We start from the raw sequence: 22,748 nt of genomic DNA, 5'->3' as shown, positions 1-22,748 counted from the left end.
GTTATCTGAACAATTAATTTGCAACTGCAGAAAGGGTTGAAATCATAAACTGCATGAATGTCTCGAAGTCCATCAGCCTCCTGTGCACTGCTCAAGTCTGTCAGCAGAGAAATTTCATCCTGAGGCCCAGAATCCAATGGCTCAATATCCAGAGGACTGCTGCACATTTGGTACTTGCGAGGTTGTTTGTGGAGACATCCTCCAGTGTGGAAAAGAGCATCAGGATCTGGCCCTAGTTGTGTACAAAAAAATGAGTAAATACTGAGGTCCTTATCAGATTAACTGTATCTTATAGGGTGAATGATGGTTGTAGGGAACAAATAAATTAATTTTTAACATATGCTGGTTTTCTGTACCAATTCAAGCTTCAGTTAGTCCATGCATAGCAGAAAAAGTGGTTTTGCTGCTGTAAGAATAAGTGAATAATTTTTTGGAATATCTAGATAAAGATACCCATAATCCTTATTAATATATGGTGTAGCTGGGTATCTGAGTCCTGCTCAAAGCCAGCAGCTCAGATTCTGGAAAATCTCACCTAAACTTATATGGACCTTTGCTGGGAGACTCTAAATTCATGGAAAACTCTTGTTTTTGCTGACACAATCTCTGGCTTAGAGGGATTCTGAGTTGTTGGAGGCTGGGAGAGTATCCAAGGAATGGATATGCTCGCTGTTTTCATATTTTCCTTTTTCTTGGGACTCAAACTCCCAAAACTCTTCCCTTTTAGGGCGAAGATAACATCACCTTCCCTGTTATTATTGCCTTTTTTGTTCTTTTAGCAATTCCCTTTTATATAAATAACACAGGACTGCAGGATCCTATCCTCTTGCATAACTATGGAGCTGTAAATAGTAAATCGCTAGATTAAATTACTACTGAAATTAATTTTAGAATTATCTTTTATTATCCTGTGACTTAATTAACCACCAGGACCAACAACATGATGTGAGTTTACATTGCAGCAAGTCTGAAAATAACAAAGATCAGGCTGGAGACAAAAAAAAGGGATAAAGAAGAGCTGAAAATCCAGGGATAGAACAAGACACAGAAAAGCAAGCAATAAATACTCTCTCAATAAGGCCTTAAAACTGGTGATAGCTACACAACCATTTCAAAACTCTCCACTAAATATCTGTTGTAGAGCAAAAAAAGGTGATTTAATGCACTTGGGCAGCCCCTGCTAGAAAAATGTTTGAATCTTCCTCCTCCAGTTGAGTCAGAGGATTTTGTTGCTGTTTCTTTTCCTTATAGGCCATAATTTGGTTAACTTACTACAATGAGGAAATCATAATCTTTTCAAAAGGTGACAAATCTGGACAACTTTTGGTCTGAATCACATAAAACAAGATTTGGATGCTGCTTGCAGGATTTTGCATTGATTGCTGTTGGAAAATAGTAATGCAAAATGCTGGATGTTCCTTTAAATGAAACATTTTTTGGTCAGTTTTTGGAAGTCCTGTACTAAGTAATAGATGAACTCTGGGATTACCTGGAAATCAGGAATAGTGGGGAGCAGATTGTGTCCTGGTTGGATGAATTCCATGCACTGGACACCTGGAGCTTCCATACCACATCTTGTTTCTTTACTGAGTTAAGGAATTCAGAGTAGGGTGTGTGCTTGCAAACAAATCAGGATAAAACCAATTCATCAAAAATGTAATTTCAGAAACCTGCCACTGCCAGCACACTCCTTTCTGACCTCCTTTGAACACAGTAGAGCTTCCTAACACTGCTTTGTTTCCTGTTTTTTTTAATTGATCTCAGTGTAACACCTAAAGCCCACGGAGGGGGTTCTTAGGGAGCCTGTCGTGAAGTGGAATTGCAGGTGTGGTATTTTTCCAGCCTGAAGAGGGCCAGAAACTCTGACAGATCCCCAGAAAATGCATTTCCAGCATTTTGACAGGTTTTTAACGTTTCTTCTAACTGGTATTGTGTTTATTCGGGAAAGAAGAGGAACCCAAAGACTTCAGGAGAAGCTGATGATGTAAAGGAGTAGTGCTGCAGGTTTCTTAGTGTGAGCAGTGCTCTGCCAGCAATTATCCCAAATAATTGAAACATTCCCTGTACCTGCGCACAATCCTCAGTTTATTAAGATTATCTGTGTGTCTGCCATGGTGGTGTTTGAGGTGATGTGCAAATCTGAGGTAAAATGAAGCAGACTTGTATCCCTGGGCTCAGTGAAAGCCGGGATATCGCTCCTGAGCCACAAGCATGAGCTCTGCAAGCTGTTGGGCTGTATGTCCTATTGATTTAATATGCTCCTAATCAGTACATAAAGCTATAGGCCTGCAGTGTTAATTTTTCATATGCTTACAAAGTACCCTTTGATTTTCTGTCACGCGTTAATTACAGCGTTTTGCCATTAAATAGGAAGCTTTGTGTAAACTAATTACTAGGTAATCATTGTCTACCGCCAGCGTGCTGTTCCTACCTTTTATTTTATTCTAAAAATGCACAGATCTCGCAGTCTGGAACCACTATACCTTCCAGCCATTAGCTCTCACTAATTCATAGCATTATTGTGCTAAGATTGTAGGAGTTGTAATTGTTGTGGTATCAGTGCTGTTAATTACCGGAGTAAACAGTTGAAATGGTGCCAAGGTCTATTGTACAAGGCAGAGGAAAAGGAGGTTTAAATGTTACTTCCACCATCTGGGGACTGGAGGAGAGGCAAATGCTAGAAAACAGCAGTGAGGCAATATCAGAACTTCAGCTCCAGGGTTTTAGGCCATATGGATCCAGAATATTCTGAATCAATTGAATTTAAGTGCCAGTTTGTAGCAATAACAGTGGGGAAGGAGGGGATAAAGCAAGAGCACTAAAGAAATCTGAAATGCCTTAATGTTGGTGCAGCCAATAAAATGCCTGCTTGGATTATTTTAAAAATGTTTGTTTTGCTAAAATCCAAAAAGTAACACATAGGCAACTCTGGGAATAAAAGGAATTTAAGTGTGTGTTGTTTGTGAAACACAATGCAGGTTTTGTCTGACAATTCCTGTAGCATTACAGCAATTTCCATAAAATTCCTGGGAAGTGACTGTGGGGTTTCTGTATAAGGTTTTTTTTCTTTCTGAAATTCATTAGAATATTTTCTTTAGAGATACAAGCCACAAAGGAGAGCAAGTCACGAAAGTGCATTAAATTTATAGAGATTGAAATAGAGAAAACTCAATTAATTGGGAAAATAATTTTAATCTGAGGGCATCAGAATTGTCTGTGCACTTGCAGAAATCTCACTAAAAAACAGGAAAATGCCTTCAAATATTCCTGATCTCATTTAGTATGAGGATTAACATCCCAATATCCTGAACTTACAAAAGCTGCATTTGAAATAAATATATGACTGTTGTTTTGAAGAAAGCTTTTTGGAGATCATGACAATTGCGTTTTCTTTTCTCTGAAGGAAGGTGTGGGGAACCTTGAACATGCAGGATGCACCTTGCAAAAGGTGCATTTTTGGAATATTTATTTGGATTAGAAAGCAAACTAATTAATAAAATTATCCTAATCTTAAACTAACATTCAGTGCATAGTCATGCAGAATTCTTTGAGGGGTTCATAGCACTTTCAAGATCCTTTTTCTGGCTGATTTTTGGCAGCGCTGATTTGATCTTTGATTTCCCTGCATAGATTGTTTTCCGAGCGGGGATCTGGCAGCATATTGCTGCTGCCAGCTTAGGAGTGTTTGCAGGAAATAGGGAAGGATCTCTCTTCCTAAACAATCCTGGTTTATTTATTTTTTATTGGTCTGTTAGCAGATGTTGAAGTAGTTCAGGGCACAATGTAAACATGTGCTTTTCAATGGATGGTAAATAGGAAAGTGCACAATGAAAGAAGCGATTGGGAAGGGGTTTGGTCCAGGGCAGAGGGGGTTTTGTGGGGTTTTTGTATGTGTGTGTCTGTAGTCGAATTTAGAATTAAAAGAAGTGCTTGATCTTTCTATATGGAAACCCTCAGCGTGTGGAGTGGCAGTGTGAGCCCGGCCAGAGAGCCGTGGCCCCATGTGGTGTGAAAAAAGGAACAGCACTTTAAGTGCTGGCAAGTTGAAAGGGAACTAAGCTCCTTGTTCTGGGAGTCCCGGGAAGGGGCTGCTTTGTGGGGCTCTATTGAAGCGTGGCAGATGTGCCCCAGCCCCACAAAAAGCCCCTTGAGTGGGAGCAATCCCAACCCCTTGTCCGGCTCCGAGCGAGGGCCATGCTCCTGGGAAGGATGAGCCCAGGAAGCGTGGAATTCTGGGCTCTGCTTGCAGCATCCCACTTAATGCCAGTGGCAGCCCCGTTTGCCAGGCAGCTGAAATGGGCCATTAGCTATCAGGGAAAATTGTCTTTGCTCCTTTCAGCAGATGGAGCAAATATTTTACAAAGCAATTTTACATACGAAAAACATTTGTGTGAGGAGGTAATGACGGCAGTTTGCCATGATGGGACCTGAGCTCTGAACATGCTTTTCCAGCTCGGGAAAGGCAAAATTGGCACTTTTTAATTTTAAAATTTGCAGTTAACAGTGAAAAGCCCGGGCTTTAAATCAGGAGGCAAACTTTAAGTAGAGAGAGGGTGCTCAGTGTGTCACTTCCGAAACCATTCCCAGTTTTATAGACCTCTCCATTTATTCTGTTCACTGTGGTACTTTGTGGTCCTGGCCAGGGTGGACCTCTCCAAATTAGGAAAAAAGTGTCCAATCAATTTAATTTGCAAAATAGGAAATAATGGCAGTTATTTGGACATTCAGGCAGCAGTCACTGGCTTCTTCTGTGGTTGCTGGTGTCACTGAGAACATCAGAATAAGCTGGGCTGGACCAATTCCCATCCAGGCAGCTGGAATACGTTATCCCAGCTCCACTGATCACAACAGAAAGGATGTACTTATAAATGGTAGGAATTGTCATTGTGCCATCCAAGTGGCATAAATTGCCCCAGCTTCATTGACTGCAGCAGAGTCATGGCAGTTTGTATTGCTCAGGAGCTCTCTGCTGATTTTATTCCTCTCTGGCCCACTCAGCTTTTCTTATTTGGAGTTGCTTTTTTCACTCTATTTGCTTGCAAAGTCTAAATAACTTCCTTTCCATCTGATTTTTAGCTAAAAAGCCCTGGGTCTTATGCATCCTGCTCTGCAGCCTCTTTATTTCCCCAGGTCTTTCTTCCTGTTTCTTCTTCCTATTTATTTACTTCTCTTCTCAACAGGCTTTTCCTTGCTGGCTGATCTGTCTCCAGCAGATTTCCTACCGCTGCCTTCAACATCTGCCACATTTGGTCCTAATTTTTTGTTGCAACTGCCTAAGAAAACCTTTCAAAATTCATCTTGCTGAAGGGTGAGAATTTTTTTTTCATTTAGTGGGGAAAAGCTGGGGTTTTTTTTTTGTTTTGGGGGCGTTTTTTTGGGTGCTTGTTCATTGTTATAAAAAGGTGCAGAACCAATTTGGAGAGATGTAAAGATTTCTCCATGATGTAAACAGTATTTGAGCTGCTCATTTTTACTGCTACCAAGAAACATCAGCTGCAAGATTTGAACAAATGCTCCCTGTTTTCATTGAGCCTGTGATCCTGGATTGTTTTGGGCCACATCAAGAGATAAAACATTGGTAGGCTCTGCTGGAGATACTGTCCAATTTAAATGAAATTAGCCAGCTGAGCACTGATCTTTTTTAAAAGGTTTGACTTCATGAGTGAATGTTGGATCCAGGCTTGAGTTTGCTTACTAAAAATCCCTATAATCAGGATTATTGCCTTTTTAGAGCTTACAGTTGCAAAAAAACTCCAACCAGAATTCCAGGTGCTGATCCTTAAAGAGTGGTTGCCCGACTCTCTTCTGTGAACACCCTGCTTGCCCAGGCATTGTTCAAAGCACTGGGTTGGAGCTCAAGGGAAGTTTGTCAGATTTTCTTGAATTGATTATTTGTTTAAAATTCTGTTTTCTTTCTGTCAGACAGCTGGGTTTGGTGCTCACATCTTTCACAGTCACCAGTGCTGAGGGTGCCAGAGAAGCTGTGGCTGCCCCTGGATCCATGCAAATGTCCAAGGCCAGGTTAGACAGGACTTAAAGCACCCTGGGATAGTGGAAGGTGTCTCTGCCCATGGCATTGGGATGAACTTTAAGGTCCCTCCAGACCCAAACCATTCCAGGATTCCATGATTTCTTATCCTGAAGGAGCCATGCCTTAGACGTGCAAGAAGAAAATTTAAAAGGCAGAGAAAAAGTCCCTTGAAAGTTCTGCCTGATTTTGCACCCAGTTTAGGGAAGTTTCTTCCAGAGCCATGTGTGATCCTCCAGCTCTGTCTGAAAGGAGATACAGCTCGGAATTGTTGCACTGGAAGGTTGTGTCCCATGTTACATGCTCACAGTTTCATTGTTACTTACACAAGCTTGGGCACAGCACTCCCAAATGCCTTCACATCCAGCAGAGATTCCTGTTTCTGGGTTTTTTTTCCCTGTGATTTATCAAAAGCTTTCAGGCAGGCACTGCACACCTCTTGCTTTGTTTGTTTTTATATTTCTGTTTAAATTGCACAATACCCAAAGTCAGCAGGTCTCAGGGATGAGACTGGGAGTGACAGAGGTGTTGCTGGATGCACTACTGTGAACTGATTTGTGGGGCAGCAATTCCAGGCCATCCATCATGGCTCACATCCTCTCTCCAAAGCCACGTTTATTTTCATGAGCCGCCTCAGCTTGTGCCTTGTTGGCTCAGCAATAATTCAGCACAAATACAAACCCACACAAGGCCAATGGATATTTGCTCACTACTCTGCTGTTTCAGTCAGCTGAGCCATCCAAAACTGAAATTCCTCCTTCAGATCCTAAGGAAATGAGCAGGGTAAGACCTGAAGTTGGGTAAATTCTGAGCTTGGATCTCATGGTTTATGTGCTCCTTTGTTTTTGCCATGAGGTTGTGCTGCTTAGTGTATTGATTTACTGACTAAAACCCTTTTTAACCCTTTTTTTGTGATATTTTTTAAGTCAACAACATACTTTTTTCTCCTTATTATATGATAGGAGCTCACATAGCCCAGATCAGCATCGCTATCTAAGCACCTTGATATTTTTAAGGCATTTTTTCCCTCAATTCCATGTGAGGTAGGGACAGCAATTGTCCCCTTTTCATGGCTGGGCAGCTGAGGCGCAGATGGAAAATCCCCTTCCTGAAGCCTCAAGGTGACTGCAGTCAGGACCAGGGTTTATCCAGGTCTCCTGCATGCAGAGTTAATCTCTAATTGCCCAATTGTCCAGAGAAGCTGTGGCTGTGCCCCATCCCTGGAAGTGTCCAAGGCTGGATGGGGCTTGGAGCAGCCTGGGATAGTGGAAGGTGTCCCTGCCCATGGCAGGGGTGGAATGGGATGGGATTTAAAGTCCCTTCCCACCCAAGCCATCCTGGGATTCTGATCATTGCTCCATCCTTCTCATTCTGGTAGGTAAATCACAGCGGAGTGATTTTGAATTTGCATTTTTGGTTACTTTACATCATGTGCTCCATGACAAAGCCCCTCTCTTCAAGCTCACTGCTCTGGAAAAACAGCTTTAATTTTTTATTTGCTATTCTTAGCTGTCAGCCATAAGGTTTCATCATGTTCCTCCAGAGCCTGAGATAAAGTGATTGTGGCTGAGGACATTGGCAGGATCAGAGGAGGGCTGGTCATCTGCTGCAGCATGGGGTGCTGAGGAGAGGGGATGTAAAACAGAGGCAAAGAGCCCTGGGGGAGCGGAGGGAGGCTCATGAAGCAGCAAGAAAAGGAGCCTGAAGCAATCCAGTCAGGGTCCTTGCACTTTATATGCTCATGTTCTTCTGGGACTTTGGGGAGCAGTAAAAGCAGTGCAGTTACTTTCTGTATTTAATGGGGCTGGGCTGTGTGTGTGATAATAAAGAATTTAAAACTAGGAAAAAAGCTGGTTTAGCTGTGGAGTGACTAATCAAACTCCACCAAAGACACAGGCACTTGGGAATTTGTTACAGATATTTTACAGATTTAAAAGGATATCTCCTGCTTTAGAAATGCTTTTGCTTGATTATTCGTGTTTTTTTTCTAACTAAAGGGTATTTGGGTTGATATAAGAGCTTAAACATAGAACCAGTAAAACTGCTGCTGGCATATGTGACTATTTCAATATGCTGCTTCAAAATACAAGTGACGTACAAGTTATTGACTGCTGGTATTGATCCCAAAGCAGTTACCAAGTACTTGGCATTTTCAGATGCCAGATCCAATTATTGATATAAATTATAATGCAAGAGATGCTGTGCTGAGGGGGGATTGGCTTTCAGAGAAGGACAGTTTGCAGAAGGAGGGAAGAGGAGCAAGTCGAAAAATTAAAAAAGGCTTCCTGACTGTGGGTAAACAGTAACCACATTTTTTTTTTTTTTTTGCCTGTTGGAGGCCTGGTTTTTAATCACCCCACAAGCAGTTTTCATTTCTGTAGTAAAATTGCTTGTGGTTCTATTTAATTTGTTTCTGCAGGAGCTAGCTTTGGTGAAGATCTCCCAGGAGCTGCCGGGCCTTTTAGCACAGCACGTACAGCCAGTCAATGAGAAACGATTCCCTACATGGGAAAAATTCCTCCAAACATTTCTTAGTCAAGGTAAATAAGACTGCAAAGTCGCTGTGAAGTGTTATAAGGAGTAATTATGCCATATTGTCTGCCATATTCTTGTTAGTCTTGGGCCCATTTAAATATTTATCTCCTTTTATTTCTCCATTATGCTTCAAATGTTCATTTACCAATGAATTATAGGCCACTGTTCTATCACTCTTTTGTCCTGTCCAAACGTTTACCTATATTAACTCTGGATTCTGAATCCATAAGCACCAACTCCTTAATCCTTGGGTGCTGCACCAAAGACTGTCACATTTGGGGAAAGGCGTTAGGGAATTTCAGCACATGAGTGTAGGTAAATGTGAGAATATTTCATATATACATTTCTTTATGTATTTCTTCATGGAAGAGACAAGGATGAATCAAAGCTTTGAAGGTATTTTTCTTTTTGAATAATGCCACTTAGCACATCTAGTACCAATTTTATTGCATAGTAGTTTATCCCAACATAACCCAAAATTGGGTTATGGCATTATATGCAATAAAAAGGCAAATCCACAATTCCAAACAGTTGTCTTGGTGATCTTCCTGTGGAAAACCATGCTGGAAGCTGTTATTTCCATGCCGAGTTCCTTTTGTGGATGAATGCCACAGGCAGACTCTTATCTAGGACCATTGTACGGATGGGAGTCCACAAGATGAGCTCACAGCAGGAGTTATCCTACTCCCTGTCCCAACATTGCACTTCCCAGCTGTCCTGGGCCTGGTGTTGACCTGGATTCACTCCTGCTACCCCAGAGCCTGTTTCTCCAGTCAGCTGTGGGATTTATCCAGTTTGGAAGTGGGACTGAAAAGCCACTAACTGAACTCCTTTCTCCTCCAAGAGATCCACGGTTCTGGCTCTGCTGCTCCCATTCCACTGATTTATTTGCTGTATCTCCAACCCCCCCTGGAGCTGGTGGCTCCATCCTGTGCACCCTGAAGGGCAGCACTTGTGGATTTGATTCCAAGCTGGACAGATAATTCCTTTCTAATTCCAGGTGGAGTGATCGAAGCCTTCCCGTTCTCTGCCAGCATCACCAACCTGACAGTGGATCTCCTGATAGAGCCAACAGGGGAGGTGACAATGGTGTCATCTGGAGACCAGCTCCATGCTGAGGGACCCCTCAGATCTTCTGGCACCACCATCCCACAACGTTCTGTGGATCCAGCAGTTCTTAACTCGCTCTGCTCAAAAATTGGGGAGGTCTGTAAATCCAAAGGAGTGCTTGGCTACTTCTCCGTTGATTTTGTGGCTTTCACCCATCCACAGACAAGGGAGCAGCAGGTGAGTGGGGCAGGTCTGTTACCTCACACTGTCTCGCTGAGATCAAGAAATGCCAACTTTCCTATGGAACTCCAGAAAATGTCAGGAGAAAGCTTTGCCCTTTGGAACAAACAGTTTTCAAACTCTGGGGCATGTGAACTGAGGAAAGCATGTGGGTATTCTAACAGCATCAAATGTAGACCTGATGTATCTCCTTGTTTTTCACTCTCATGATGTTTTATTCTGGAATCTTCACTGAGGACCCTCAGTATTTAAGATGTGTTTGACTGTAAAAGGGAACATCTCTGGATTTTAAGGCTGTGGGGAACTGCAGAACTTTCGGGTTTTTGGTAACTGATCCACTGTAGGGTGGCTGTGGTGAACCAGAGAATCAGAATAATCATGGAATCATGGAATGGCTTGGGTGGGAAGGGACTTTCAAGATCATCTCGTTTCATCCCCTGCCATGGGCAGGGACGCCTTCCACTACCCCAGGGTGCTCCAAGCCCCAATGTCCAACCTGGCTGTGGACCCTTGCGGGGATGAAGGGGCAGCCACAGCTTCTCTGGGCACCCTGTGACAGGGCCTCACTCTCACAGTAGTTTGTCAGCTCTGAAATTCAGATCCCAGTTATATTTGACTCCCAAAAGGGATGTTCACAGCATTGTAATTAGAATTCTGGATAAGCCATATTGGACAACGTCCATGGAAAGTTGCTTTAAAAAGATTAAGGGATGACATTCTCACCCGTGGAAGTCCATGGGAGTTTTGCCAATTGCTTTACTCAAGCCAGGATTTCACTGAAATGAAGGAATACTTCCTGGATTATTAAGGTTGTGACATTTCCTGGCACAAACAAGGACTCATTAAATTATTCAGTAATTCTTGTGGCTTCTTAGGACTCCTGTCTGCTCCATCTTGGTTTTCTTCCCTTGTTCCCATCTAATTTTACCTTAATATTCCCATGTTTATCAGCATGTACCACAACTTTAACATTATTTAAGCACAGGTTTTTAAATTTAACTGGATGTAGAGGTAATTAGTGAGGCCATCTGTCTTGGGAGAGAAAGATCACACAAAGGCTTGTGTTCCTGAAAGCACAGTGTTTTTGGCAAACAAGAAATCCTATTAGACCCTTGGAAGATCTGCTCACTCATTTCACAAGTGTACATTTGAATGCAGTAGATGGAAGGCTCAGATGCATTTCCTGGGAGTCCAGGATACTCAGGAATTCTTTCCAAGTGTGTTTTACAGAACATGTTAACCTTTGGAGAGCACTAGGAGCAAAGGGATGGATAAGGAACAACATGTGTTGTCGCATACAGCTCAGTGGGAGGACACAGCCTTGGCTGCCACAAGCCCCTGGCTGTGAGATCCAAAGGGCAGGGAAAGCTGGGACTCCACACAATTCCCTGTTTGCCTCAGGAATCTATTTCTATCTCAGTTACAGGCACCTGTGCCTTGTTCCTGAGGGGAAGGGAGATGGAGACGCTGTTTTCAGTGTTTTGGGGAAGAAGTGGAGAAGAATTAGGTGCAGAATTTGGACTGAATCACTTCTGATTCCCACTTTATTTTCCAAGATGATCATTCAGAGCAAAGCCTTGGCCCCTCAGAGTGAAATCCTCCCCAGTTATTGACTGTCAGATCCCTGCTGCTCAGATCCCAGCTGGGAGCTGCACCCAAATAAATCCACTGAATTGAGTGGGAATATTTAAACACATCAACTTCCTTACCTCCACAGCTCTGTGGATGGATAGTTTGAAGAAGCAGGATCCTAAGTCACCTTTTCTGTGGGTCTGATGGCTTTTGCACAGCCTCAGCCTTGCCCAGCAGTAATGAGGGAACACTGGAAAAACACTGGAAAAACGGGATTGGACAATTCCCGCTCATGTCTGAGGGTCTCTCCAGACAGAACACAGCATTTTCTATGTGCTGTTTTCCAACAGGAGCCACGGTGTTGTCATTAACGATCTCCCAATCCTATATCCACCAGGACAGAGGAGTTGTAGAGCCCTAAAATTGAAGTTTGTGGGCGAGCCCCAGCCCATCCCAGCAGCTGCCACGAGATGGCAGCCAGATAAGAGCCTGCCAGCACTGCTGGAATCAATTCTCGTGCAAATTTTAAAAGTCATAAAAGACACTCTCTTTCCAGCGCCCCAGTTGCATTAATATTTTACTAATTGACATTTTTACAGTATCGTTCAAGCACTTCTTTAAAAATAGCACGGGTGCTCTTTACAGTAACGCAGACGTCGATACCAGACGCAGATAAAACAGTTAAACGGAAGAAAGCAGAGCTGTAATTTAGTAACTCTTTAAGAATTTATGTTTTCTTCCCTTCTCAAGTTTATGTTTTAAAGCTGAAGCATTTTTATGGAAGCTGTAAAGAATTCCAGCATAATTGTGACTTTATTCACTTGAGATATCTTCTCCATGAAGCACCGGCTCTGAAGCTGTGCATGCCAAAGGAGACTCTCCTGGAAGCACATATTTCCTTGGATAAACAGCCAGCAAGTCTTGCAGGATGTATTTCTAACTCATTTTTTTCCACTGGTGGGATTCTGGAGAGTCCTGATCTCTGTGCTCTGCTTAGCTTGACCTAAAACCAGTCTTAAATCTGTCTTAAATCTTAACTACTGCCTCTACCTTCTGCCTTTGAACTTTGAAAATCAAGTGTCAGTTCTAGGTTGCTCTGTTCCAGTTTATTTTCTGAACATAAATTCTGAAAATCCCTGAATTTCAGGTGAAAACTCCTTGTGTTCTGCTAATTTTCCATGCAATCCTATCAGGATTTGACACCTCCAATCATAAATACGTGCAATTAATACGTGCCTTTGTTGTATATGCTCAGAACATGAGGATGGGCTCAATAATAGATGTTTGTTAATCTGTAGGATTGTATCGTTCTTTACTTAAACTTGACCTCTGCACAGGTCATCTCCTAAGAGCTCCTGATTTACTGGAGGAGTTGGTTCATCTGGTCAGACCCCTTGTCCAGGCTCTGTGTTTTCCCATTTCTGTAGCAGCACAAAGGGGATTTAAAGGCCATTTTTATGTTTCCATGGCAAAAGGGAATCCCCTGCTAGGATAAAGCTGGAAAATCTTGTGCCATCTGATCCTTCTTCCTTTCTCCCCATGTTAGGGATGTTCTGGGTCATGGCCAGGACAGGAAGGGACATGGCCACAATAACGTGTTCTCTGAGAGTCCTGAGCCAGGAAAACAATCCTTGGGGGTGATCCCAGCTGGCACCAAGAAGTGGCCATTTGGCTGCTCTAAGTTCCAGCAGGGGTGGTGCAGCTGCAGGCTCAGGGATGAAAGGAGGTGGACAGGTGGCTTCCAGCCATGTTTGCCTTCCTCCTCCTCCTCCCCACACCTTATATTGGAAAATGCAAAATATACTATGATTTTACCTAAGTAGAAAGTGAAGCTTAACGAGGTTTTGGAGCTCTCCTTTGTCACAGCAGGGGAGGGGATGGACACCTTCCTTCATGCCCCTGGGGATCCAAGCCCTTAATTTTGTAGGCAGCAGCATAAATTGGTCTGAGATGATGAAACCATGTCCAAAAACTATTTAATCCTCTCTGGAAGAAAACAGAAACTCCTTAAGCCAGTATTTGGTCAATCTCATGATTTCCAGCACAAAAGTTGCTCTGCTAAAAGTGTTTTCTGTTCTTGCCTCTTCTCACAGTCCCTTCCTTGGGCAAGCTGGAGCCATTCCCTGGAGCAGGGGATGCAGGAGTGCTCCTGTCCTTCCCAGAGCAGCTCCTGGGAATGTGCCAGCGGGCACTGGAGCCGGGCTGGCATGCTGGGGTTTTGTTTAGATGATGTGAAATGGATCACATGAGTAATTCATGGGTTTTTCTCTACATCTGAAATCAAAACAATGTCACTTGCACGTATTCTAATTGTAGTCACTGACAATGTGGGATTTGGGGAGTAACTCCTGCACAATGTACGTGCTACCCCACGCCTGGTAGGGTTTGTGTGAATCCCTGAGAGGGTGGAATGGACTTATCTACTGCTAATGGCTGCTTAGGTTTGCCAGGCTGCTTTTTTAATGTTTTATCTGCTGGTAAATCCTCAACTCATCCCCTGCATTTTGCCAGGACTCTGCTCTGGTACTCACTTCAGTTGCGGGGATGTCTTTGCTTAACCTTTTTTATGGTCGCCCTTCAGTCCAGCTTGCCTCCTGTGACTCTGTTTGTGCTCAGCAAAGCTTCCAGGTGTGGTTTTTGAGGTCAGGTGTAATATCAGGGTCTGGGTTAAGAGCAAACAGTTCCGTTGGAGCCAGTGAACAGCCCTCAGATATCCAAGTTTTGGGTCCCTGGCTCTCTCATGTGGCCCTGCCGCGTCCTTCTGAGGGCAAAGTTTTAACTGAGAGTGTAAAACCTAGCTCAGACAAGATCTAGGACATATTGACACAGATTTGTTGATAATATTTATCAAAATTAATGGAACACTCCCAAAATATGAATAGTTTATCATTATTATTTGGCTCGTTGAAAAGGTTAGCACATACTGGAAAAGTACAAATGGACAGCAAAGTTCTTCCTGTCTTGCAGAAGTGATGATAAACAATAAATTATTGAAGAAAATTAAGTATTATAATTGGGGAACAGTCCCCTATTACTAAGTAAAGCCAGCCATTAGCATCCAATTTGCATTTTAGACCATGCAGCAGGAAATATTTAAGTTGACAAATAGGATCTTTAATACAGCAACAGATACTTGGCAGTTAGATATTAACAACTGTTACTGGGGTGATGTATTCCCCATTATAAAGGGCATTACCATGTGCATATGATTCTGAAATTAACTCCAGTTTTCCAAGAGGCCTTGGCTGCCTGACCCCTTAATATCCTTATAATGACTCCATTTACCATTCCAGGGCTTAGGCAAGTTGTTCACTGGGAGATTTGTTTTAAGGGGTCCACTGTAGGGCAGATATTGGTGTGTAGGAACATTGCTCACTGGCACAGTAGGCACAGGGATTTTTTAAGTGGGAAAAACTCCTGGGAAAACCAAGCTCTGGTTATTGGGGTGGAGGAGCCTTGCAGAAGCAATTCATAGTGCTTCCCTCAGCCTCATAAGTCCTGCCTGAGAAATTATTTCTGAAGTTACAGAAGAGTTCTGGTTGTTCCTGTTTGGAAGTGGTTTGTGGAATCATAGAATCCTGGAATGGTTTGGGTTGGAAGGGACCTTAAAGCCCATCCCGTTCCACCCCCTGCCATGGGCAGGGACACCTTCCTTATCCCAAGTGGCTCCAAGCCTTTTCCAACCTGGCCTTGGACACTTCCAGGGATCCAGGGGCAGCCACAGCTTCTCTGGGCACCCTGTGCCAGGGCCTCCCCACCCTCACAGGGAAGGATTCCTTCCTAAGATCTTCATGACTGCCGGCACTGCTCCAGCGCCAGGAAGCCAAAAGCAGGAACGCCAACACTTAGAACAATAAAGGCAGAGACGTTCCTTCAAAATTGCTGAATTTTACTCTTCTTCTTTTCAGTTTATTTGAATGCCCCTCTTTGTTTTGATTAGGTGTGGGCAACAGACCTTGACCTTTGCTACAGTGACCAGCTGGCCCTGACTCAGCTCCTGTTGTACGTGACAGATGGAAATCTGGATTGTGGCTCCAGCCGCCTGCAAGGACCTCTTGGATCAAAGGAAAGCAGAAGCCAACGAATTCAGCACGAGGGGACAAAACCTGTGAGCAGTGAAATGTTCCCAAATATAATCATTCATGTCACTACCAATGAGTTTATCTGTTCTAGAGGAGCTGAATCTGCTCTCTTCAGGTTTTGAACTGCTACTCTTGGATTTTACAAGGTTAATAAAGTCATGGGATAACAGCACAGTAGCAGTTAAAGTGAAACAATCCCATCCCTGGAAGTGTCCAAGTCCAGGCTGGACAGTGCTTGGAGCACCCTGGGATAGTGGAAGGTGTCCCTGCCCATGGCAGGGATGGGACTGGATGGGCTTTAAGGTCCCTTCCAACCCAAATGTTCTGTGATTCTATAAAATGGGAAGAAAGGTCTTTAGAAAAGTGAACATAAGAAATGTATGTCTGTGTACATACACATGGATAAAAAACAAAGGCTGTGTGCCACATTTTGACAGAAGATCCACAACTCCCTTTTTTTCCATATGTAGAGGAGGGAATGTATCACCATTCCAGAAGTGTCATGGAGCTGTAATTTAGAGGTTAACGAGCTCTTGATCCATTGTTCTCGTCAAGCAACCACTTTTAGTTGGTGAGAAGTAAATTAGATCTGATTAGTCCCAGTAGTCCAAGTTTTAGAAATGAAAAGTAATCAAGTAGCAACTTTTTTTTTTGATTAAACTTCTGTCAGAATTAACATGAATTGTCATTATATCCTTTATTTTTAATTCTTCCTGTATTTCTGAGATTTTTATCTCCTGAAGAGTTAACTACAAGACTGCAGTCGCCCAGGAAAAGAGAAAAAGAAACAAACCAAGAGACAAATGTTTTTACAGCACATGATCTGTAATGAATGATTAAGTAAAACACTTTGTGTAAAATTATGATGTTAATAATGATTCTGTCCCTTTTAATTGATTAGATATTCTCCATGCTGGTAGGGTTGATTTTGATAAAATGGAGCAGCCCCGGAGTTTGTGTGAGGATTTTATTTTTAGAACTCCTTCTTTGAAAGAACAAATTTCCTAGATACTGCTGCTCCTGTAATTATGTACAAAACCAATCACTCATTATAGTTAGGATACATTATCTTCTAGACAGATGAGGCTAAATAAGCAACACATTAATAATTCATCCTGCAGTTCATTATGCATGTGTATGCATGCTTTGTAGCTGAAATAAGCACCTCATCAACCTGATGCCAACCCTTAAACAATAGTTCTGTGTTATTGCAGCCACATTCAAGTTTACGCTTGTTAAACTGCTGCTTGGATTATTTTATCAAGCATTCATTTATTTGTGGTCCCCTACTGCAGGGAACAGATTTTGGAAGCTCCTTTTTTAAGTTAATGACTTGAGCAATGGGTGTTATTAATTCTCAGAATATTATAAACATGATTAATTTTCAGGCAGAGATGTATTAGATAAGGATTTCAGCTATGTCAACTTAAATGAGTCAATGTCAAAACAAATATCATTTTAGGGAAAATACTGTAAATTTCATGCTTTGACGTGCAGTGTCCCTGCTCCCAGGGAACAGTCCAGCATTAAAACTAACATCAGGAAAGACCTGATTTAGGAGAACAGCTCTCCTCACTGCTCCTCAAAGCAACATCTCTGTTCTTCTGGCCTAAGCACTGCTAAGAGTTTAAACTCAATGCAGCACCGGCCTTTATCCAAGGGGGAGAGAGGGCAGGGTCAGATGGGATATTGGGAATAAATCCCTCCCTGTGAGGGTGGGGAGGCCCTGGCACAGGGTGCCCAGAGAAGCTGTGGCTGCCCCTGGATCCCTGAAAGTGTCCAAGGCCGGGTTGGATTCATAGTGACCTCACAGAGCTCAGTGTCCACTGAAGCTGTGAAAACACCAAAATGTGGTTCATAAAGAGCCATTCTGTAGATCTGATCTATAATACAGGGGTTTATGGAAATGTCTGTGTCCAGCAGACCCTCTGAGGAACAGGAATTTCTCCAAATGGACTCTTACTCCACACTTACATGAGTTCACTGGCAAAACGCCATTTATAGAATCACAGATCCCCAAGATTATTTGGGTTGGAAGGGACCTTAAAGCCCATCTCATCCCACCCCCTGCCATGGGCAGGGACACCTTCCACTGTCCCAGGGTGCTCCAAGCCCCGTCCAGCCTGGCCTTGGACGCTTCCAGGGATCCAGGGGCAGCCACAGCTGCTCTGGGCATCCTCTGCTAGCCCCTCCCCACCCTCCCAGGGAAATTCCTTCCCAATACCCTATCTATCCCTGCCCTCTGGCAGTGAGAAGCCATTCCCCCCATCCTGTTGTTCCATCCCTTGCGAAAAGTCAGTAATTTACCATGTAGATGTTGGGTTCTGATATAAACTGGTGTGAAAATGAGGAATCCTGTGTTTTTCTCTCCAGCCTGCCCCAAGCAGCCTGCGGTGTGCCGTGGCCAGCAGCCAGCTGAGGCATTCCAGCCTCTCAGAGATCTCCTACAACCTTCTCCTCCACACGTGTAAAGCTCGTGGGGTTGGATTTGACCTCCAGGTATGAAGGGGAAAGATGAGAAAATGTGCTATTCGCTCTGCAGAACTTTTGTTTGTAAATTCTAATATGGTAAAACCACTTAGAGCAATGTAAATCATAAATCATAGAATTGTTTGGGTTGGAAAACACTTTTAAGATCATTCAACCATAAACCCAACACCCCCATGTTCACCACTAAACCATGTCCTCAAATGCCACATCCACCTATTTTTCTTTCCAGTTATGTGTGTGTAAAACTTCTAGGGGTTAATCTACTTCTTGATAAAAATAAGTGTGTAAGGAGATAATTTTTAAGATGCTTTTGACCATCTCTTACTGCTTTGGTACCCAAATATTTGCTGTTGAATAGATTCTGCTGCATTTATTGTATTCTCTACAATAGGTTAGAGCAATAATCTATTTAAACTGAGCAATAATTCCTTACACATAATTCCAAACCAGCCCTTCTTACCTATGGGTGTGTACTTAGTGTAACAAACACGTTTATTACCATTACCAATATTTTAGGAATAAATAAAGCAGCTTTGTCCTTTTATTTAACAGGAAAAACAGGGAACAGTGTTTGTATTGTATGAAGACCAGAAGCGACACAGACTGGGAATGATGTAAGTGTGGGCTGTCCCTTCCCCAGGGTGACAAAGAGCTGGGAGCACTCTGGGTGTGCAGGGAGTGATAAAGGCCAGGGAGGGAATGAACAGCCTGAGCACCTGGCTGTCACCTCCTGCTCACAGAAGTGCACTGACTTCTTCCAAGATTGGCCTTTGGGAGGGTTTTAGGGAGGCTTTAAGCGTTTCAGTAATAAAAGAAGGACAGGAATGTGCTGAGCCCAAAGGCTGGTGGCACTGCAGGCTCAGGACCTGCTGGAATTGGCTTCAGGAGAGCTGTATTCCCTGTCAGGAGCAATCTCTCACATGGATTAGCATAGGCTTACTCTTCTAGGCAACATTATTAAAAACCTGACTTCCATGAGGCAAGGAGGGTGAAGTTTAATGCCTTTTTATATTGTTCTTCCCCAAGTTTCCTGCCAAAATAGGATGTAATAAGTGAGGAGCTGAAGCGTTCTGTTCTCAGCCTGTTCTGTATTCCTTTGATGCTGCAGCTATTTCATTAATGACCTGGATAACAAAACAGCTTCTTCAAGTGCTGGATGTGCCTGCAAGTGTTCTGGAGGGCAGGAATAGAATTCAAAATGATCTCCACAAATTGAAGAAACAATATGAGAAATAGAATTAGATTTGGTTGGAATCAGATGTAAGAAATTACATTTAGAGAGCAGTAATGAATATGAGGAACAAGGAGGTTTTGGGAACAGGATCTGTGAGTCAAACTGCCTGCAAGCCATGATGTCATGATCCTATGGAAAAAGGTAAACAGTGTATCCTGGGAGACACTGGAAGAAATCCTGCTGTTCTATGAGAGGGAGGCAATGAAAATGTTGAGAGTTCTGGAGAGCATGACTGACATGGAAAGACTAAAGAGGAGAGGGAGGGCAAAAATGGGATCTGTTAATGATCTCCCAGCACTGAAAATCCTCTGCAGGAAGGAGAAATCCGATTTCCACGTTTTTGGTAGTAGGACAAGAAGAAAATAACCTAACTTGCCGCAAAGAGGATTCCTGTTCTCTACCATCACATTTTCAGTGCAATTTCATAATTAATTAATTGGGAAATATTTTCAAGATTGTAACAGTTGGAGCTTATAAAATAACTGAAATACCTGAAACATCTATGAGAATTATCCATTTTATTACATCAGAGATCTGTGGTCGATTCCAGTAAATGAGAGACATTATTCCTCAGTGTAATTCCCTGTTCCATAAGGGATGGGAGAGTCTGTATGGACTTTGGGAGGCTTTGGGAAACCAAAGCCTCAAAAGCTGTAACAATCTAAGGAATGTTGATACTGCTGAAATTTCTTTCCCAAATTTTGGGCTGAAGCAACAGTTTTTGCCAACTAATGTGGGTGATTCGAGGGTTCTGCTGCTTCAGTCCTACCTCAGCAGTAACCTTTTACTTGGAGTAGCTGAAACCTCTCTGCTTACTTCCGCTAAGTTGATTAATAAAAATTATTTATTACACAAATCCTTTCTGTTGACAAGTTAAAATGGAGCCTCATCTTTCATATCTCCCTGAAGATTTTCACCTTGTGAGATTGAAAATCCTCATTAAATTCCATCACCAGGCAGGCACAAATGAGAGGGCGATTGTTTTTAAGCATGTGAAGGGAATCATTGGTAAACTCATTTGTTTGGATATCATTAACAGAACAATCGGAGAGGATCTCCAGGGGGTCCTCCTGACCTTTGCTCGCAATCTCTTCATCATCCATCAAGAAATATCAGCACCTAATATGCAAGGCGAGACCAATTTTAAGGTGAGGTGTTAATTAACTAACGATCCTGGTTAATTTCTGTACAAGGCCTGCAAATACCTCATGCTGGATCATAAACAAGTGCTAAACCATTCCTTTTTTATCACTGGCTGTGTGTGGTTTACAGTGTCTGGGTCAGTGTAGTCGGTCTCCCACGGAACCCGTTAGTTAAATTTAAGTTTGAAACTTTTTCTTTGAAAAGAGACATCCTTGAGCGTGAAATTATTTGTAATCTAATGCTCCTGAGTGTCCTTTGGAAGAGCAAAGGAGCTGTTGGCACTGCCTCACACAGTTCTGTCACAATTGCCTGCTTTATTTTAAAGGGACACCATCAAGGTAAGAATCTTAAATTAGAAACAAATTTCTCAGTTAATAATAGCTGCTTAGATTATTAACACTGATTTCTTTTAAGCAGGCAGCCACTGAGTACTTAATCCATTCGTTCCCATCCCTCACCCCGCCATCTATTTCCCAAGTGGATTTGTTCCCAATTTTCTCTGCTCTTTGAATGTCCCCATCTGTGGATGCTCTGGGGTGGAGAGGGGGAGGCAGGACAAAGCACAGGGGCTGCTCACTCTGGGGAGGTTCCCCCACCTTTCCTCCAGAGCTCCTCTGTGATGACCCCACTGCCAAAGGAGCCAGGAAAGCAATAATGAATCCAACCCCGTGCCCTGGAACAAGCACTCCTTACAAAGCTGCTTTTTGATTCCAGAGAATTGCTCAGCCTCCCACAGGGACTTCCTTTGCTGAGCTACATCACCTTTAACTTTATAAAAACTTTCCAAGATCCTGTCTCTAAGTGTTTTGTGAAAGGTGAAGGGGAACACTGTGTTAGATTTGTATCTTAAGTCATGTCACATAATTTATAGCAGATTCTTTCCACTCTGAGTAGATTTTCCCCTGACAAGTAGAGTGTGAAATGACAGATTTTGGGGAAGACATAATTAAATTTCAACATGTTACAGAACAAACAACAAAAAAAATCCCCATTTTTTTCAGTATGAGGGAATGAAAAGCAACAACTGAAGAAAAATATAAAAGAGACCTTTTCCTCATTGCAAGTTAACATATGTGAAATAAAACACCTGTTAGTTAATTAGGAGTACAAATTGTATTTTTATTTACCTGAGATTTGTACATATTTACTAATAATTCCCCCAAGTGTCCCCAAAGTAAAAGTAAATTTAATTGGTGCATCCTGTCCCGTGTAACCCTGTTACCTGTTCAAGGCAGGCACTGCCAGCTGTGCACCCTGGCTGCTGGATTCCATTATAATGCCCATTAAATAACTTGTATTCCTTGAATCTGTTACAGATGGCAATTCGAGATATTGAAGCAATTCTAGGAGTTGCAGCAGAAAACAAACTGAAATTGGAAGAAGAGCAACCTTGGGAAGCAGATGCTCTGAAAGAATAGTTAACAGAAATTGTTTAAGTGCCTCATTCCTTATGCTTCTGGAAATGCTTCCTCATCTGTAAGAACAGGTTTGGTTTTCCTTCTGAGTTGGTGTGTGAAGTAACATTAACTGAGACAGAACATCTCTGTGATTCCTGAGTGTGGCATTTGGAACATCCCATCTTTCTTGTTGAAAAGCACAGGATCATCGTGATGCTCCTCATGTCCCTGTTGCCATTCCTGAAGTTCAGCATCTGGGTTAAAAATCTTATTAATGGGGTCATGCTGCCTTTATCACTGACTCAGAGCAGGAGATCAGATCTACTGAAAAGAGCCCTGAGAGCCCAAATTCCCTTTCCAACGAGCTGTGTTCTGAAATACAGGCTTCTGGCAGGAAAGGAGGTCCAGTGTTAGACCTGCTGAAGGGAGTCCAGAGGCCACCAGAATGATCAGAGGGATGGAGCCACTCTGCTGTGAGGAAAGGCTGGGAGAGTTGGGATTGGTCAGCCTGGAGAAGAGAAGCTTTGGGGTGACCTCATTGTGGCCTTCCAGTACCATAAGGGGCCTAGAGGAAAGATGGAGAGAGACTACTCAGAAAAATCTGGAGTGACAGGACAGGGGGGAATGGCTTCAAACTGAAGGAGATTAGGAATAGTTTAGATATTGGGAAAAAATCCTTCCCTGTGAGGGTGGGGAGGCCCTGGCACAGGGTGCCCAGAGAAGCTGTGGCTGTCCCTGGATGTGTCCAAGGCCAGGCTGGATGGGGCTTGGAGCCACCTGGGATAGGGAAGGTGTCCCTGCCCATAGCAGGGGGTGGAATGGGATGGGCCTTAAGGTCCCTTCCAACCCAAAATATCCCATGGTTCTCCTGCCTATAAATGCCATCTTAATTTAAACACCATTTTATCAGTTATCCCAGCAATCCATGTTCCTCTGCAGTACTGTCTCTATTGTTATGCTGCTTTTTCTATTATCTA

The 22,748-nt window shown here is 42.9% G+C and overlaps 1 protein-coding gene across 7 annotated transcripts in view; it reads left to right on the top strand.

Annotated features, from left to right (window-relative positions):
- The window catches only part of IQCH (IQ motif containing H), a 50,187-nt gene extending 28,273 nt beyond the window's left edge, over positions 1 to 21,914 (top strand). For 6 of the 7 annotated variants that reach the window (XM_017738587.1, XM_017738592.1, XM_017738608.1 and 3 more), the window contains 7 exons: positions 8,448 to 8,568; positions 9,564 to 9,850; positions 15,366 to 15,533; positions 17,881 to 18,006; positions 18,550 to 18,611; positions 20,271 to 20,379; positions 21,691 to 21,914. In XM_017738587.1, coding sequence (XP_017594076.1) covers positions 8,448 to 8,568; positions 9,564 to 9,850; positions 15,366 to 15,533; positions 17,881 to 18,006; positions 18,550 to 18,611; positions 20,271 to 20,379; positions 21,691 to 21,792 — 975 coding nt within the window. In that variant the 3' untranslated portion in view covers positions 21,793 to 21,914. The remainder of the gene's footprint in view (positions 1 to 8,447; positions 8,569 to 9,563; positions 9,851 to 15,365; positions 15,534 to 17,880; positions 18,007 to 18,549; positions 18,612 to 20,270; positions 20,380 to 21,690) is intronic. The other variant, XM_017738603.1, reaches the window with a different exon arrangement.
- The last annotated feature ends 834 nt before the right edge of the window (positions 21,915 to 22,748 follow it).

Source organism: Corvus brachyrhynchos, unplaced genomic scaffold (genome assembly GCF_000691975.1).
Source record: "Corvus brachyrhynchos isolate BGI_N302 unplaced genomic scaffold, ASM69197v1 scaffold200, whole genome shotgun sequence".
NCBI lineage: Eukaryota > Metazoa > Chordata > Aves > Passeriformes > Corvidae > Corvus > Corvus brachyrhynchos.
Note: the sequence above shows the minus strand (reverse complement) of the source record. Positions and strands in the feature narration are given on the sequence as shown.